The sequence below is a fragment of the Natrix helvetica genome (assembly GCF_964273705.1).
Source record: "Natrix helvetica genome assembly, chromosome: Z".
Taxonomy (NCBI): domain Eukaryota; kingdom Metazoa; phylum Chordata; class Lepidosauria; order Squamata; family Natricidae; genus Natrix; species Natrix helvetica.
In genome coordinates, this window is record NC_138554.1 from 5,605,613 (window position 1) to 5,621,506 (window position 15,894).

The window sequence follows — 15,894 nt, forward strand, 5'->3', positions numbered from 1 at the left end:
TTTCCATATTATTAATAACAGAAAGTATCAGTTTACAGTGAAAAGAGATTTATGGGTAGAGAGTGAATTGTTGGGACCCAGTGTGAAAGCCTTTTTTTTAAAAAAAAAATACAGTTAAATATACAGGATTCGATAACTCAGTGTATAAACTCAGTGCACCCTAAGAATTCCAAGCTAATATTTTATAACACTGTATTTAATAGATATCAATAAAATGGTAGTCAGCTTTTTACTACATTTATATAATAGTACTTTAGGAATTGAAAGTATAAAACCCATGAAAATGTCAGTGGACATCATTGGAGTCAATATCTGAAATATCCTAACCAGCAACTAACAAAACCAGATCAAAGTCAAGTTCAACAGTGTTGGAAGGGTTAAAATATCATGGAAAATGATGGAAATGTAGCAACATGAGCACTTATTTTGGAATAAGCTTAAATAGGAATGAATCTCAAATATCCTACATCAAACGTGGTATTCAGCAGGTTCTGGCCAGTTCTGGAGAAACGGTAGCAGAAATTTTGAGTAGTTTGGAGAACCGGTAAATACCACCTCTGACTGGCCCTGCCCCATCTCTTCACTGCCTCCTGAGTCCCAGCCGATTGGGAAGGAATGGGGATTTTACAGTATTCTTTCCCTGGAGTCGGGAGGGAATGGAGATTTTACAGTATCATTCCCCTGCCATGCCCACCAAGCTATACCCACAGAACCGGTAGTAAAAAAAAAAAATGAATCCCACCACTGGCCTACATAAATCCTTCTTTGATAAAAAAAAAAAACACCTATGTTCCTATAGGCTTTATAAATACTTCCTGAGACCGCAAACAGTTTTTCTCTACTTTCTTTCATCAATTCTTTTACACAAATCCTTCTTTGACAAAAATTAAAAAAAAATATTCATACAACTTTATATATGTTTCTCACAGCCTGGGTTTTTCGATTCCTTTTTTCAAGAAGTTCTATAAGCAAGAAAGATTGCATCATGTGCTAATTCCTCTTTATGAGTTGCTCCCTGTGGTTGAGGTCAGGCCGCAAAACAATGATGTAGCATTTTGGGAGGAATATGCATCCCAGTAAAGCAGCGCTGGAGGCCAAGATGGAGAAGACCTCCACAGCTACCATGGCTTTTCCTTTTGTGCTCAGATAGGCTGGAAAGAAGGAGATCCACACACTGCAGAAGGCCAACATGCTGAAGGTGATGAACTTGGCTTCGTTAAAGCTGTTGGGTAATTTACGGGCAAAGAAAGCCACAATAAAGCTGGCAATGGCCAGGATACCCATGTAGCCCAAGACGCAGTAGAAGAAGAAAGCTGACCCCTCATTGCATTGTAAAATCATTTCTTGGAGCTCTGAGTGCATATCCAACTCAGGGAATGGGGGACATGTTGACAACCAAACAATACAAATCCATACTTGAAAGAGGGAGCAGAAAAGGACAGTAGAAAGAGCCAATCTTTTCCCCACCCATTTCCTCATCTGAGATCCTGGTTTAGTGGCCATGAAAGCCACAACCACAGTAATGGTTTTGGCCAGGACACTAGAAATGGCCACTGAAAAAGTGATGCCAAACATTGATTGTCGGAGAAGGCAGGTCACTTTGCCAGGCTGGCTGAGGAAGAACAAAGCGGAGAGAAAGCAGAGCAGAAGAGAGACAAGGAGGGCATATGTGAGGGACCGGTTGTTGGCTTTGACAATGGGAGTATCCTTGTGCTTAAGAAAGGTTCCAAGTACCCAAGAGGTCAAGAAGAAGAAACCAAGAGCTGCTGAGGCTAAACCAATTCCTAAGTTTTCTTCAAAAGTTAGAAAGACCAGCAGTTTCAGGATACATCCATTCTTTCCTTTATTTGGATAATGATTTTCTGGACATTTAAAACAGTCATCCATATCTGAGAGGAAAGTCAAGAAATTTGTCATCTAGGCATTCCAAATTATTGAAATTCATTTTATTAATTTTATGCATCCTAAAGTTGTATGTTAAAATTTGCTTAAGTCTAATGAAAAGTGGTAGAATCCCTACCCTACCATTTTGATTTGAAATCTTCCCTTCTGTGCATGGAACACAGTCATAGCAGCAGAACTGATTTCCTTCAATCCCTTTCTTCCAGGATCCTGGGACACAAGGGTCATTACATCGAGAGAATGGAAGAACCTGAATTGATGATAAATATGAAAATGTTTGAAAAGGGGGATTTCTAAAACAGTTTCTGAATTTTCTCCTTAGTGGGATAACATGATCATTGACTTCCCAAAAGAATACAGCAAATTAACAACTTCATCAACAACTGAAAAATAATTGAGAAATTATAATGAGGTACAAAACCTCCTGTCTGAAGAGTAGGATAAATAAATAATTATATATGGCAACAATGTCATGCAAACATGGCCACACTTGTGATTTCAAGTGAAAATGCCCACCAAATATGCAATCCTGGTTTTTACATTTTTATATCATATTTGTGAATTTGAGGGATCTTTGATCACCCTCAACATTTGAAAGAATATGCCACTGTTTTTTAAAAAGACTAGAAATTATATTTCTATGAAAGATACTTTGTTCAATATGGGATCATAATGGGTTAAGGCATGGATCATAATAGATTAAGGTGGAATCACTAATTTGATACCTGGTTAAAAGCTGGACTCCAAACAATCATATCATCATCGATCCATAATTCCTTCCCTTTTGGAGCCTGTAGCTCCATCTTTCCAACTCTAACTTTCTGAAAGGATCTGTTTGGAAAAGTGATCAAGTTGATTATATCGAATCCACCTGTTGCTTCCCCTTTCTCACTCAGGAACACTCTCTCCCCGGCTGAATTGTTAAAAGAAATGCCTTGAAGAAATGGATGGAGCTACTTGAAAAGGAATGAATGAGGAAGGGCATTAAAACAATATAGTAGAGAAGAGAAAATCATATGTAAGTTTCATTCCCTCATTCTTCCTATTCATATAACTATTACTAAGTATGAACACTTAGAAATGTGACAATCAATATTGCCTGATAATGTACATGTCCTATCTATCTATCTATCTATCTATCTATCTATCTATCTATCTATCTATCTACCTATCATCTATCCATCCATCCATCCATCCATCCATCCATCCATCCATCCATCCATCTATACAATACAATACAATACAATACAATACAATACAATACAATAGTAGAGTTGGAAGGGACCTTGGAGGCCTTCTAGTCCAACCCCCTGGCTAGGCAGGAAACCCTATACCGTTTCAGAAAGATGGCTATCCAACATCTTCTTCAAGACTTCCAGTGTTGGGGCATTCACAACTTCTGGAAGCAACTTCTGTTCCACTGATTAATTGTTCTAACTGTCAGGAAGTTTCTCCTCAGTTCTAAGTTGCTTCTCTCCTTGATTAGTTTCCACCCATTACTTCTTGTTCTACCCTCAGGTGCCTTGGAGAATAGTTTGACTCCCTCTTCTTTGTGGCAACCCCTGAGATATTGGAACACTGCTATAATGTCTCCCCTAGTCCTTCTTTCTCTTAAACTAGAAATACCTCGTTCCTGCAACCATTCTTCATATGTTTTAGTCTATCATCTATCTACCTACCTACCTACCTACCTACCTACCTACCTACCTACCTACCTACCTATTTATCTTATTGATATTAATATAAGGAAGAGTAATAATGAACTGAAGCAGAATGAATAAAATGTTCTGGAATTATGTACCTTTCTTAAAGTATGATTTAGATCATGGATAGCAAACTCACACCATCATGCCATCATGTGACACATCATGACTTTTTTCCCCTTCACTAAACCGGGGGTGAGCATGGCCAGCGCATGATGCATCCGGCTCGTGGGCCATGAGTTTGAAACACCTGATTTAAATTGACTACATGAACAATTAATTCCACCTAGATCATATCTAATCTTTCCTCATTGTCCTTTACTCAAATTTTAGATTCTGAGACTAAAGCATTCCTCCATAGAGAGATGCAAGATAGAGATTACTGCAAACATGTTTCATGTTTCATACTATGCATGCCACATCTAAGAAGGCCCATTTTTATTTCACTCCTCTAAAACTCCAGATAGAGACAGAAAGCTCAGCTTGTTACCCATGACCCTCTTTTTGGGAGAGGGGGCGGTTTAGAAATGCGAAGAATAAATAAATAAATAAATAAGTCCATGAGCCCCATAGAAAATTCTTGGAAAATTGATTATTTTTGGAGGAGGCAATGAAAAGTAATCTAAATTATAATTTTAACTATCTCTTATTATGCAACGTATGGTGATTTACTAAATAACCTCTACTGGCCTCTCAACCATAATTTATACAATAGCTTCAGAATAACAACACAAACCATTTTTTTTTCAATATCTATTTAAGACAGAACAACATATCGGAGTCAAAAGGGAGTTGGAAATCTTCTAAGCCAACACCCTACTCAAGTAGGAGAACCTATGCTACTTCAGATAAGTGGCTGTCATTCTCTTCATAAAAATCTCCAGTGTTGGAGCATTCAACACTTTTGAAGACAAGCTGTTGTACCAATTAATGGTTAATTTTTCTCACCATCACCAAATTCCTCCTTATTTCTAGGTTGTTTCTTGTGCTTGGTTTCACAAGCAGAAAATATTAAGACTTTCCACAATGACTCCAAAACATGTCAAGCTGCTTATTGAAATAACAGAAGTGTCCAAAGCAAAGGGAATACCTGCCAAGCTGGGAGATGTGGAAGGACAGGATTTTTACTCATCATTGTTTTTTTTCTGTTGTACCGTAAAGTGTACAGAGCCTGCAAAGCATGAGCTACAGAATAAACAGCATTGTAGACACTGTAGCTATGGCCAGTCATTTCCATTTCAAAGGCAGGTCCAGGGAGATCCTCCAGCTTCATCTCCTCAGTGCATATTCTACCTCCCTTGTAGAAAATTCCTTGTATTTCTTGTAACTCTGGTTTTGGAAATGAACAATCAAATGCTTGTTCCCAAACTTCCAGCAGAAACTGATCTCTGTTGTCTGAAAGAGGATTCTTGATCTGAAGAAATTCCTTGAAACCTGCAACTGCTGTTGAATGAACAGTGAAGGAAAAAGCCCCATGGAACATGGTGAGATCCAATGTGATTTGAAATCCTGATAATATGAAATCAATCTGGGCAGTCATGATCCACACCCTTCTAAACAATCCAATTTGCTTGCTTTCAGGATCTACCATAAATATGACAAATCTTAGCCACATAATTGTCAGTGATTCTCCATAGACGAGGAATGCATTGGCTTGGCTATTCATCCAATTCATGGATATAATTAAGATTTTTTCAATTACTTCTACGGTGTCTTCCAAGTGGATTAGCTGTTCAAGCCTTTCTATGAATGCTGAGCAGATTCTGTTCTCTGAAAATAAGGGCAGCATTTTCTGTAAGAAATTTTCTCCATCGTTGTTATCCACAGCAAATATCCCAATCCACGTCCACCTGAAATGATGAAGCAGTTGCACAATCCCAGTGTACTGATGGTCCTCTTTGGGAACCATGAAATAAAGTGAAGAGAGCTTACTGGTTTGAAATTCCTTATGGGGTAATGAGCCGTATGTCAGCTGCAAGAAAGTAGAGTAGCATTCTCTTGAGTTGTAGGATCAAATGCAATTGTCCTGATCTAGTTTTCATATAAAATACATGCAAGGAAGAAATTGTTTCCCTGAAATTCTTCTAAGTTTAAATACGCAAGGAATTTATTGGAATTATTTCAAACACATAGAATTGATCAATTCTTTTGATCGAAATAAAGAATACTGTTCTCAATTTTTACTCAGGTGTGGACTGTCTACGGACATTTGATTCTCGTATTTGGCATTGTAGTTTCAAAAGAATGTCAACTAATAGACCTTAAGCCAGGCAGAATATCTTAATAAAAACATAACCCTAATCTTTGATGCTCCTTAATTAATCCAGAACAACATCAAGAACAGAATATAGAATTGTTCTCCTTAGCCCTTGCACAACTTACTTGTGGAATTTTGAAGGATCCAGTAATTTCAGCAATATGAGAGGATGTGACAAAATCCAGTCCCCCAATGATAGCCATGAGATTCTTCTGGCTGTCACACTTGTAGTTAGGGACAAATTCCTGGGATTTGAAAAGCAGATCAAGAGTGGTGTGATAGGTCATCCTTGCATTGTAGTAACTGTCAGAGATGTGGAACCCAAGAGTGACATTAGGTAAGATCTGGGAGTCTTCATTGATCTCCTTCACAGCAAAAGCCAATGCGAGGATATGTTGATGAAATTTGGTGAATATGCTGCAAAAATTTAAATACCCCACTTGAAAGGGAAAATTGACAATTCTGATAAGGTGACAACATTTCTGTATAAATAACAAACATTTCTTTCTCTGACACTAATAGAAAGAAAATAGTTTTTTCTAATATTTCTACAATGGGGTCCTTGGTGTTCTCTTTGCCTGGCTGTTTTCTTCTAGACATTTCATTACCCAAAGTAGGTAACATCAACACAACCTAGCACTGATGATATTATCTAGTTTGGCTAATGAAATATCTTCAAGGAAACAATCAATGTGAGAGGACCCTCTCATTTCTACCCTGAACTAAAATATTCTCTTTTATTGGTAATTTCTACAGAGCTCAAATTTATTTTATGCAACATTTCCCTGACTTCCAAGAAATATGTTCTTTAAAGAATGGAAGGGGTCCCTTTTTTCAAAGTACTATATTTTCTATGATATTTTCAAAAACCATTTATGAACAGATTCAGGAGGGATTACTTATTTACCACATGTACAGTATATCTTGTGATGAGAGAAAATGCAAAATATTTCTAAAAGGTATCGCTATCCCAGTAAATCTTCATATAGAGGCTTCTTGATCTGAACTTTTATACATTTCATGTGAAATACTTTAAGATAATGTAAAGAAGGTTATTTCTCCTTTCACAACCAGGTACAATTGGAAGAAAGGGAAGGCATAGATAATATTAAAAACCCTATTAAAGAGCGTAAATATCTTTTAATCATATAAAGGATTTTTGAGAAACTGGGTACGATTAGATAGAGAGAAAAAATGCTTACACTGGTATTTCATAAGGTTTCTTAGAAGGATTTTCATTAAATTTAGCTTCGTAAAGGTGGTAAGCGAAGTGAGATGCCATCCCACCAATGATGAGGTCTCCAGGCTGGTACCACTCATGTGGAATAAGGAAAGCATCACTCTCAGGGCATTTCAGAGTGACTACTTTGTGTACCAAAAACATCACAAGAAACATCTTCATGCTTTTGTTATTGTGAAAATGTTTTTCCTTCCATCCTCCTGATCAGAAAGTACCTAGAGTCCGGTACTTCATCTAAAGATTGATCCAAGGGTTATATCTGAGAATGCACCTCATGAGAAAATCTATTATCTGTGTGAGTACAAAGTCGTATCCTGAATTCCACCTGTATTTGGAAAGATACTCTGGCAAAAGAGAACAGAGGGTAGAAATCTGAAGCAATGAGTCCAACAGAGGTGTTATTACCCTTGAGCCAAATTTGCTGTTGTTCAAATGTTTCTTTATATCCAAGCTGATACCTTGACTGTTATTGAATATCATTTCCTTCTGTGCAACTTTTGGTGTTTTGTCCCAGCCAAGAAAACATGGTGATTCCTGAAGGAGTTAATTATTTTGTTTTGATGAGATAATAATTGGCTACTGGTTCAACTCTTTTTTATATATATGAGCAAATGCCAATGAAATTCATATAAGGTAGATTTGCAATAAAATATATGCCTAGTTATTGAAACTGTTGGAAGTGTTTTTTTTAATCTACCAACAATTTTTCACAAAATAGAATATGAACATATGCAGCATATATCAGTCATTTATTGTACGTATGTTTTGTGAGGAGCAACAATGCAGAACCTTTTAAAAGAATTATCTTAAACTCACTTAAAAGTTTTCTTGCATCAAATTTTCTAATATTCTACTGCTAACATTAAAAAAAATAGTTCTTCTTCCAGAACTAGAAACATTTGAAAGACAGAATGGCTTATATGTGATATTACATTTATGCTATCTTATGGATTATATTAGATATTAGATTTATAGTATTTTAGATATTACATAAGCCATTACTAATGGCTTTTTTTGATAAGGGTGACATTTTTTTCCATAAAACAAAATAAAAATTAAAGGAGCTATCATGTGTTCTTACAAGGAATCCTAAGAAATAATTACTTAAACTATCTGTATTTTTCCGAGTATAAGACGCACCTTTTCTCCCCCAAAAAAGAGGGTGAATGGTGTGTAGTATAGTCTTCCCTCTGGTCCGTCCCACCAGAGGGCGCTCTGCTTGCTGCTGATTGGTTCCCGGTTTGACAGCCGGCATGTTGCCTGTTAGCTACGCGCGCGAAATTAAATTAATTACCATTAAAAGCTGTTAGCTGCTTTAAGTCCTGGCTTGCCTCCATCTGTCCACCCGAGTTCTCCCTAGCTAGAAAAGTGAAAATCTGGATGTGTCTTATACACTGAATGCAGCATTTTTGGCCTCCCAAAACCCTGCCCTCTTCACAAAAATGGACCTGCAAAGCATTTGGGAGGCCTGCAAAGTACTCCTGGGGGCTGGGAAGGGCAAAAACGAGCAAACAATTGGTGTTTTTCATCAGGGAAACTGCCTGGAATGTGTAAGGGTTTTTCAATTTTCAAAGCAGAGACATCACCCTGCCAACAAAAGTGTGTATAGTCAAGGCTATGGTTTTCCCAGTTGCAATGGATGGCTGTGAATGGACCATAAGGAAGGCTGAGTGCCAAAGAATGGAGGCCTTTGAACTCTGGTGCTGGAGAAGACTCCTGTGAGTCCCTTGGACTGCAAGGCAATCAAATCAGTCAGTCCTAGAGGAGATCAACCCTGACTGCTCTTTACAAGGCCAGATCCTGAAGATGAAACTCAAATACTTTGGCCACCTAATGAGAAGGAAGCAGTGACGTGCGGTGAGAGTTATGGCTGGGGAGGCTGGTGACGTCATCAGGAAGGCGGGGAATGGGACCACGTGTGCAGCATACGTGGTCTCATTCTCCGCCTTCCTGAGTGAACATCAAGGGGACCGCGGCGTAGCATTGCTTCCTCCACCGGCACCAGTCCCTTCTGCCCCCCACTCCTTCAAGGTCTCCCACCAACCCAAAGCCCGATCCCCAGCTCCCTCGGGCAAGGTTTGAGCGGGGTGAATGGGAAAGCAACGAAAGGGGCTGCGCTTTCACCCCGCTCAAGCCTTGCCATCTGCAGCCACCGCCCGCCCTCGCTGCCCCTTTTGTTGCTTGCCCGCCCGCCTCTAAGGCACGCCAAAGCCTCCTTCATCCCCCCCCAGCGCGCGCCCTTTTTATTTCCCGCGACACCCCCCCCCCCATTTCGGGAAAGCTTTCCCCATTGCCTGGGGGGTGAGGGGGGCGGCTCCTCTCCCCCCACTCCCTCCGTCCCTGCCTCTCTCCTCAGCCCCAAAGCTCCGTCCGCGCGACTCACTTCCAAGGCGGTGGCTGCTCCATCCCGCTCCAGCTCTGGAAGCGACTGAAGATCAGGCTGCGTCGCTCGCTCGCTCGCCGGACTGCTTCGGCGCCATTCTGGCTACCTCCGTCCATCCGCGCCCAGGAGCTGCGGAGGCAGAAATGTTATCGGCCTCCCGATGATGAAAGCAAGCGACTGGTTCGTCATCCGGAGGCGCCGACAACATTTCTGCCTCCACAGCTCCAGGGCGCGGATGGACAGAGGTAGCCAGAATGGCGCCGAAGCAGTCCGGTGGGCGAACGAGCGAGCGAGCGAGCGAGGCAGCGAGATCTTCGGTCACTCGTCCACCGGACTGCCTCGGCGCCATTCTGGCTACCTCCATCCAGCCGTGCCCGGGAGCTGCGGAGGCAGAAATGTTGTTGGCCTCCCGATGATGAAAGCAAGCGACTGGGTTCGTCATCCGGAAGCGCCGACAACATTTCTGCCTCCGCAGCTCCCGGGCACGGCCGGAAGGATGTATATAATATTATATATATATAGTATATAATATTATATACTATTATTCCATGAAGAGAGGTGAGGCCCTGCCTCCCTTGCCTCCACTGACCGCACGTCACTGGAAGGAAGAACTCTCTGCAGAAGAGCCTCATGCTGGAGAAGATGCAGGGCAAAAGAAGAAGGGGACGACAGAGAACGAGATGCTGGATGGAGACACTGAAGCAGTCGGCGTGAGCTTAAATGGACTCCAGAGGATGGTAGAGGACAGGAACACTTGGAGGAACTTTGTCCATGGGGTTGTGATGGGTCGGACACAACTTTGCAACTAACAACAACACATTTATGATGTCACATTTTTTACTCACATAAACAATTTTGGGGAAACTGGCTAAGAATATAGAGAGAAAAAAAATCTTCATTTGTGAATAAACCTCTATGTCATAGTGCTTTACACAGGAATGTTCCTTTAAGTTCAATTCATAAAAGTGGTAGACTATATGGGGCACCATGCCACCAATTATGACATCAGCAGCTTTATATGGGTCCTCTATGGGGCTTCCCTTGAAGTCCAATTGTTTCAAAATCCAATCACCCATATGGAAATGAGGAGGTGATAAGCTGCCTTGGGAAAGCCAAGGAAAATGATCAAAACCCTTAAAAAGCAAAAGTTAGACTGTTTCAGACATGGGATGTGACACCTGGAAAAATATGGCATACTTCACTTAATCTTCCAGGGAAAGACTGAAGGCAAATGAGGACCAGGCAGAAGGAGAACATCATGGCTTCAAAATCTAAGGGACTGGTTTGGACAAAACTCAGCAGCACATTTTTGTGCAGTTGTTGATAAAAAATAGGATTTCTAACAGATTGCCAATGGGCAATGATGGATATAGGAGGAGGAGGAGGAGGAGGAGGAGGAGGAGGAGGAGGAGGAGGAGGAGGAGGAGGAGGAGGAGGAGAAGGAGGAGGAATAACGAGTAATTTTTAAAATATTAAATGAGCAAGGGATAATAAATATAGGGCACAAAGAAACACTATTTATGAACTATTGGAAAAAAAAATAAAGGACTATAGAAAGAGACCAATATTGTTGAAGTTGGAAGATTTGAAATACAAATATTTATTCATATTACTATTGTTTAAGTGGTATAAAAAGATTTGACTCAGTCAATGTACTGTCCATGTATGTTTATACTAGAAAAAAATAAAAAATAATAATACAAAGAAGGAGGAGGAAGTGGTTTTGTGCAGACCCAGACGTTCAAATGTGTCACCTTCCTTGCGAGAGCTGCATTGGCTGCCAATTTGCTTCTGGGTAAAGGTTGTTACCTTTAAAGGTTACTATGGTTGGGACCATGTTATTTGAAGGACCATCTCATCCTGGTCACAACCACCTGACCCACCAGAGTGGGGAGTCGGGGAGGGTCTCCTCTACTAAGAAAGTCCATGTGGCAAGACTCCGAAGATGGATCTATGGTGGCCCCCTTTCTTTGAAACATTGTCCACAGGGAGGTTAGATTGGTACCCACTTTGATTGTCTTTCGCAAGGCCCCTTTGCCAACATGCCTTTGGACCCCAGAGTGGGATGAAGCCTGTCAAGTGGCTTATCTAATGGATTGTTATCCCTAGGAATGTAGGGGGGGGGGAAGTTTCATTATTTTTATTGTTTGTATATTGGATTTCTTTAAGCAGCCCAAAAACCCTGACAGTGAATGGGTGTGTCAGGCCTGCAGCTGGTTTCTCTTAAGATCTTTGACTTGCCACACTCTCTCTTATTTTACTATGCTGTTTCATTAGTGGGGAATTGGGAGGGGGGAATAGTAAGGAGTAGAATGTGTTGTTGTCAAAATAAAAAAAAATCCTTCTAGAAACCAAGGTCATCCTTTGTCTCTGCACCTCTGAGCCTGACTGGAACTGGATGGGTGGAACTGCCAGCGTGGCAGTGGAAGATTGGACCATGTGATGGACTTGTGGGTGTGAGGGCAAGATCATGAACTTTCAACTGGGTGGAAAACCCAGGAAGCTTTCAGATTTGAGTTTTCCCAGATGTGCCAACATTTCTCTCTTAATAAATTGGAAGTTTGAGGAAAGTTTTGCCTTGGACTCTGATTTAATTTTGGATGATATTTGGAATGCTGACATTAACCCAAATCCCCCTTAAAATACATCATCAGCAACCCTGGCATGGGATGTTGGCGAGGGGTGCTGACTCCGAACACTGATCTGACCCAGTCAGCATAAAATATCAGCAAAGAATTAAGCTAGAGCCTTGAGAAAAGAAGCTGATGATGAGTCGCTTCTCTGTAAAGGGCAAAGGAATTTGTGGAGGAGTAAAACTGAAGATTTATAGTGTCTGGGAAGATGCGGTCGCAGACAGCGGGGCCTGGAAAGGCTAATTCTACACATGGCTGCAGAGGACAAGATGATTGGGGTCTCCCAGATCAACTTGTGCAGCTTGTCCCAAGCCAAGCTTCAAATCTACTCATTTATTAGGAGCAACATGTCAGCAAGTACCCAAGCGAAGCCAGCTCTACCCCCACATAATTTATGGCTCAATTATGACCCTGTTTCCCCCCCCCCCGCTTCTCCCTGGGTATGTCATAAATCACATTCTCCGACAGAGCACTTCGCAGGCTGTAGAGATCACGCCCCTCTGGCTGTTGCAGGTAACCTAGGATACAGCCTTGAGAAAGGTATGCATGGAATGTGCTTCTGGTTGTGGCTGCCGTGCTGCTCCATCAGTTTTCCCCCCATCATGCATATGGCAACCCAAGAGCAGGCCAGGGATACTTTGCAAGTTGACATCAAACAACTTTAATTATAATAAGTAGCAATATATCATGAATAACATCAATCTTTTCAACAAATGAATTAGTTTACACACGCGTATAATTTCTGTTCAAATTTGCTTTTCACCAGTACAAGCAAGTTAGAGTTCAAATAAACATTCCACTGGTTAGTTCAAGTGGTAAAGAAAGTTCCTATCCAACAGTTTAATTCTGCGTGTGTCATTCAAGTCTATGAGTTTACTAGGATTTACCAATGAATAATTTTATGAAGAATCTGGCATTAGAAAGTGGTTCTTTGTTGAAACTTGCAATTATATAATTAAAGAAAAGTACTTTATTATGTTTCTTTTTTCATATATTTGTTGGGTGATGTCAACAAATAAACGATTAGCAGATATACAGTAGTGGCCAAAATTGTGGAAACCTTTTGGGAAAAGTGTATAGTATTTTTGAGGTTTGGTGGCTAATAAAATCACTTTTTTTCTATTACCATAAAATTATATATCAATGGAAAGATAATTTAATCAAGAATGTAATGCAATAACTTTTGTGAAGGATTTGCTATTAGAATAGCAGCTATAAAGAAGAAAAGTGAAACACATAGAAACAAAATGAGATATACAAAAATTATCACCATGTCAGGTAACCTTTAGCATGAATTGTGGCCTTACAGTATCTTCCCATGTAGTGAACCAAGTCTTTTAGTTCTGCAGTTGTTATAATGTGAAACCAAGATTGAATGATTGCTTCTATTAACTGGGTTCTATTGCTGACCATATTTGGCTATTACTTTTCATAGAATGCAGATAATTGAACAAAGTTTGTTGCATTGCATTTTTTATTAAATTATCTTTCCGTTGGTATATAATTTTATGGTACTACTTTAAAAAGTAGTTTTATTAACCATCAAAACTCAATAACACACTTTTTCCATATGGTTTTCACAATTTTGGCCACTTACTGTACTTGTTGCGAAACTGAGTTATTTGATGCCAATCACATTATATAATAGGATGCAATCACATGGGTTTATTCTTTGTCCTTATTAATCCCTCCTTATTATTCAGCTCAGGTCTCAGCAGGATAATATAAACTTTTGGAGAAAAGATACAGGCAAGCAATGCAGCCCCAGAGGCCAAAATGGAGAAGATCTCCACGGCTACCATGTACTTTCCTTTGGTGCTCAAATAAGTGGGGATAAAAGTCAACCAAACACTGCAAAACATGAGCATGCTGAAGGTGATGAACTTGGCTTCATTGAAAGCATCTGGCAGCTTTCTAGCCAGGAAAGCCACAATGAAACTGATGGCAGACATAAGTCCCATGTAGCCCAAGACAAAGTAAAACATGAAGGTAGAGCCTTCATTGCACTCTGCTATTATCTCGCTCGGCAGGGATTTCATGTCCAACTTGGGGTACGGAGGAGCAAAGGCAAGCCATACAGTACAAATGCCAGCTTGAATGAGACTGCAGGAAAGGACAATGGTGTTGGCCAGCCTTTTTCCCATCCACCTCCTCACGTTGGATCCTGGTTTGGTGGCCATGAAAGCAAGGACCACAGTGATGGTTTTGGCCAACACACAAGATACCGCCACAGTAAAGATGATACCAAAAGCAACATGGCGAATGAAACAAGTGACTTTGTGGGGGTGGCCAAGGAATAAGAAAGAGCAGAGGAAGCAGAGGAGGAGAGAGGAGAGAAGAGTGTAAGTGAGTTCTCGGTTATTGGCTTTGACTATGGCAGTATCGCTGTGCTTAATAAAAGCAATAAACACCAAGACTGTGACCAGTGAAAAGCAAAGGACTATCGAGACTAAACTCATTCCTAATGGCTCTTCATAGGAAAGAAATGTTACGATCTTGGGGAAGCAGCTGTCATTGCTCTGGCTTCTATATTGATCATCTCGGCACTGCATACATTCGTCCGTGTCTAAAAAGAACATTGCAAGAAAAAAATTAAGAAAAGTAAGCATATCTATTAGAGCTTGACTGGATTGGAAGCCGAATCAATACAGCTCACTTGAACCACATGGAGAAGCCATCAAAGTTCCATGTCTTTGGTTTCAAATACAAGCCACCATCTGTGATGGAATACTAGATTGATTCTCAGAGGATATGGTAGGATAGGATAGGATAGGATAGGATAGGATAGGATAGGACAGGACAGGACAGGACAGGACAGGACAGGACAGGACAGAACAGAACACAATAGAAAAGAGAATTAGAATGGAATGGAATGGAGTGGAGTGGAGTGGAGTGGAGTGGAGTGGAATGGAATAGAATAGAATAGAATAGAGAATGGAGTGGAATGGAATGGAATGAAATGGGATAGAATAGAATGGAATGAAATGGAATGGAATAGAATAGAATAGAATAGATTAGGATAGAATAAAGAATTGGAATGGAATGGAATAGAATAGAATAGAATAGAATAGAGAATTAGAATGGAATGGAATGGAGTGAGTGGAGTGGAGTGGATTGGAGTAGAGTAGGGTAGAATAGAATAGAATAGAATAGAATAGAATAGAATAGAATGGAATGGAATGGAATGGAATGGAGTGGAGTGGAGTGGAGTGAAGTGGAATGGAATGGGATAGAATAGAATGGAATAGAATAAAATAGAATAGAGAATTGGAATGGAATAGAATAGAATAGAATAGAATAGAATAGAGAATTGGAATTGAATGAAATATAATAGAATAGAGAATTAGAATGGAATGGAATAAAATGGAGTGAGTGCAGTGCATATGCTGTCAGTGTACATAAAGAAAAATAAAATACATTCATCAAGAATCATAAGATACAACACATAGTGGTAGTCATAAGTTACTAATAAGCAATCAAATCATACTAGGAAACAAATACAACAACATAAATTGTAAATATACATATAATATATACTGTATGTATCTTTATAACATATAACATATAAAGATACATCTTTAAATATACATGTAAAGGGTGATATTAGATAATAAGTGTGCTTAAAAAGCGGTAACTAACTTCATTGTATTATACTTAAGTAATATTGGGTAGAATATCTGGTAGACTTTCATGATTGTGTTATAATACTTTATTGGCAACAAGAAGGCTCAAGAGCTCATGTTTCTTAATCTTGCCTAACTCTACACTCAGACACT

The 15,894-nt window shown here is 39.9% G+C and overlaps 1 protein-coding gene across 1 annotated transcript; it reads right to left on the reverse strand.

The window, feature by feature from the left end:
* Positions 1–990: 990 nt before the first annotated feature.
* LOC309401200 (vomeronasal type-2 receptor 26-like) lies at positions 991–7,264 on the reverse strand (the record flags this gene model as incomplete). Its single annotated transcript, XM_081970262.1, has 4 exons — positions 991–1,917; positions 4,696–5,577; positions 5,988–6,279; positions 7,065–7,264. 4 exons carry the CDS (start codon positions 7,262–7,264, stop codon positions 991–993), a joined length of 2,301 nt encoding a protein of 766 aa, XP_081826388.1.
* Positions 7,265–15,894: the final 8,630 nt, after the last annotated feature.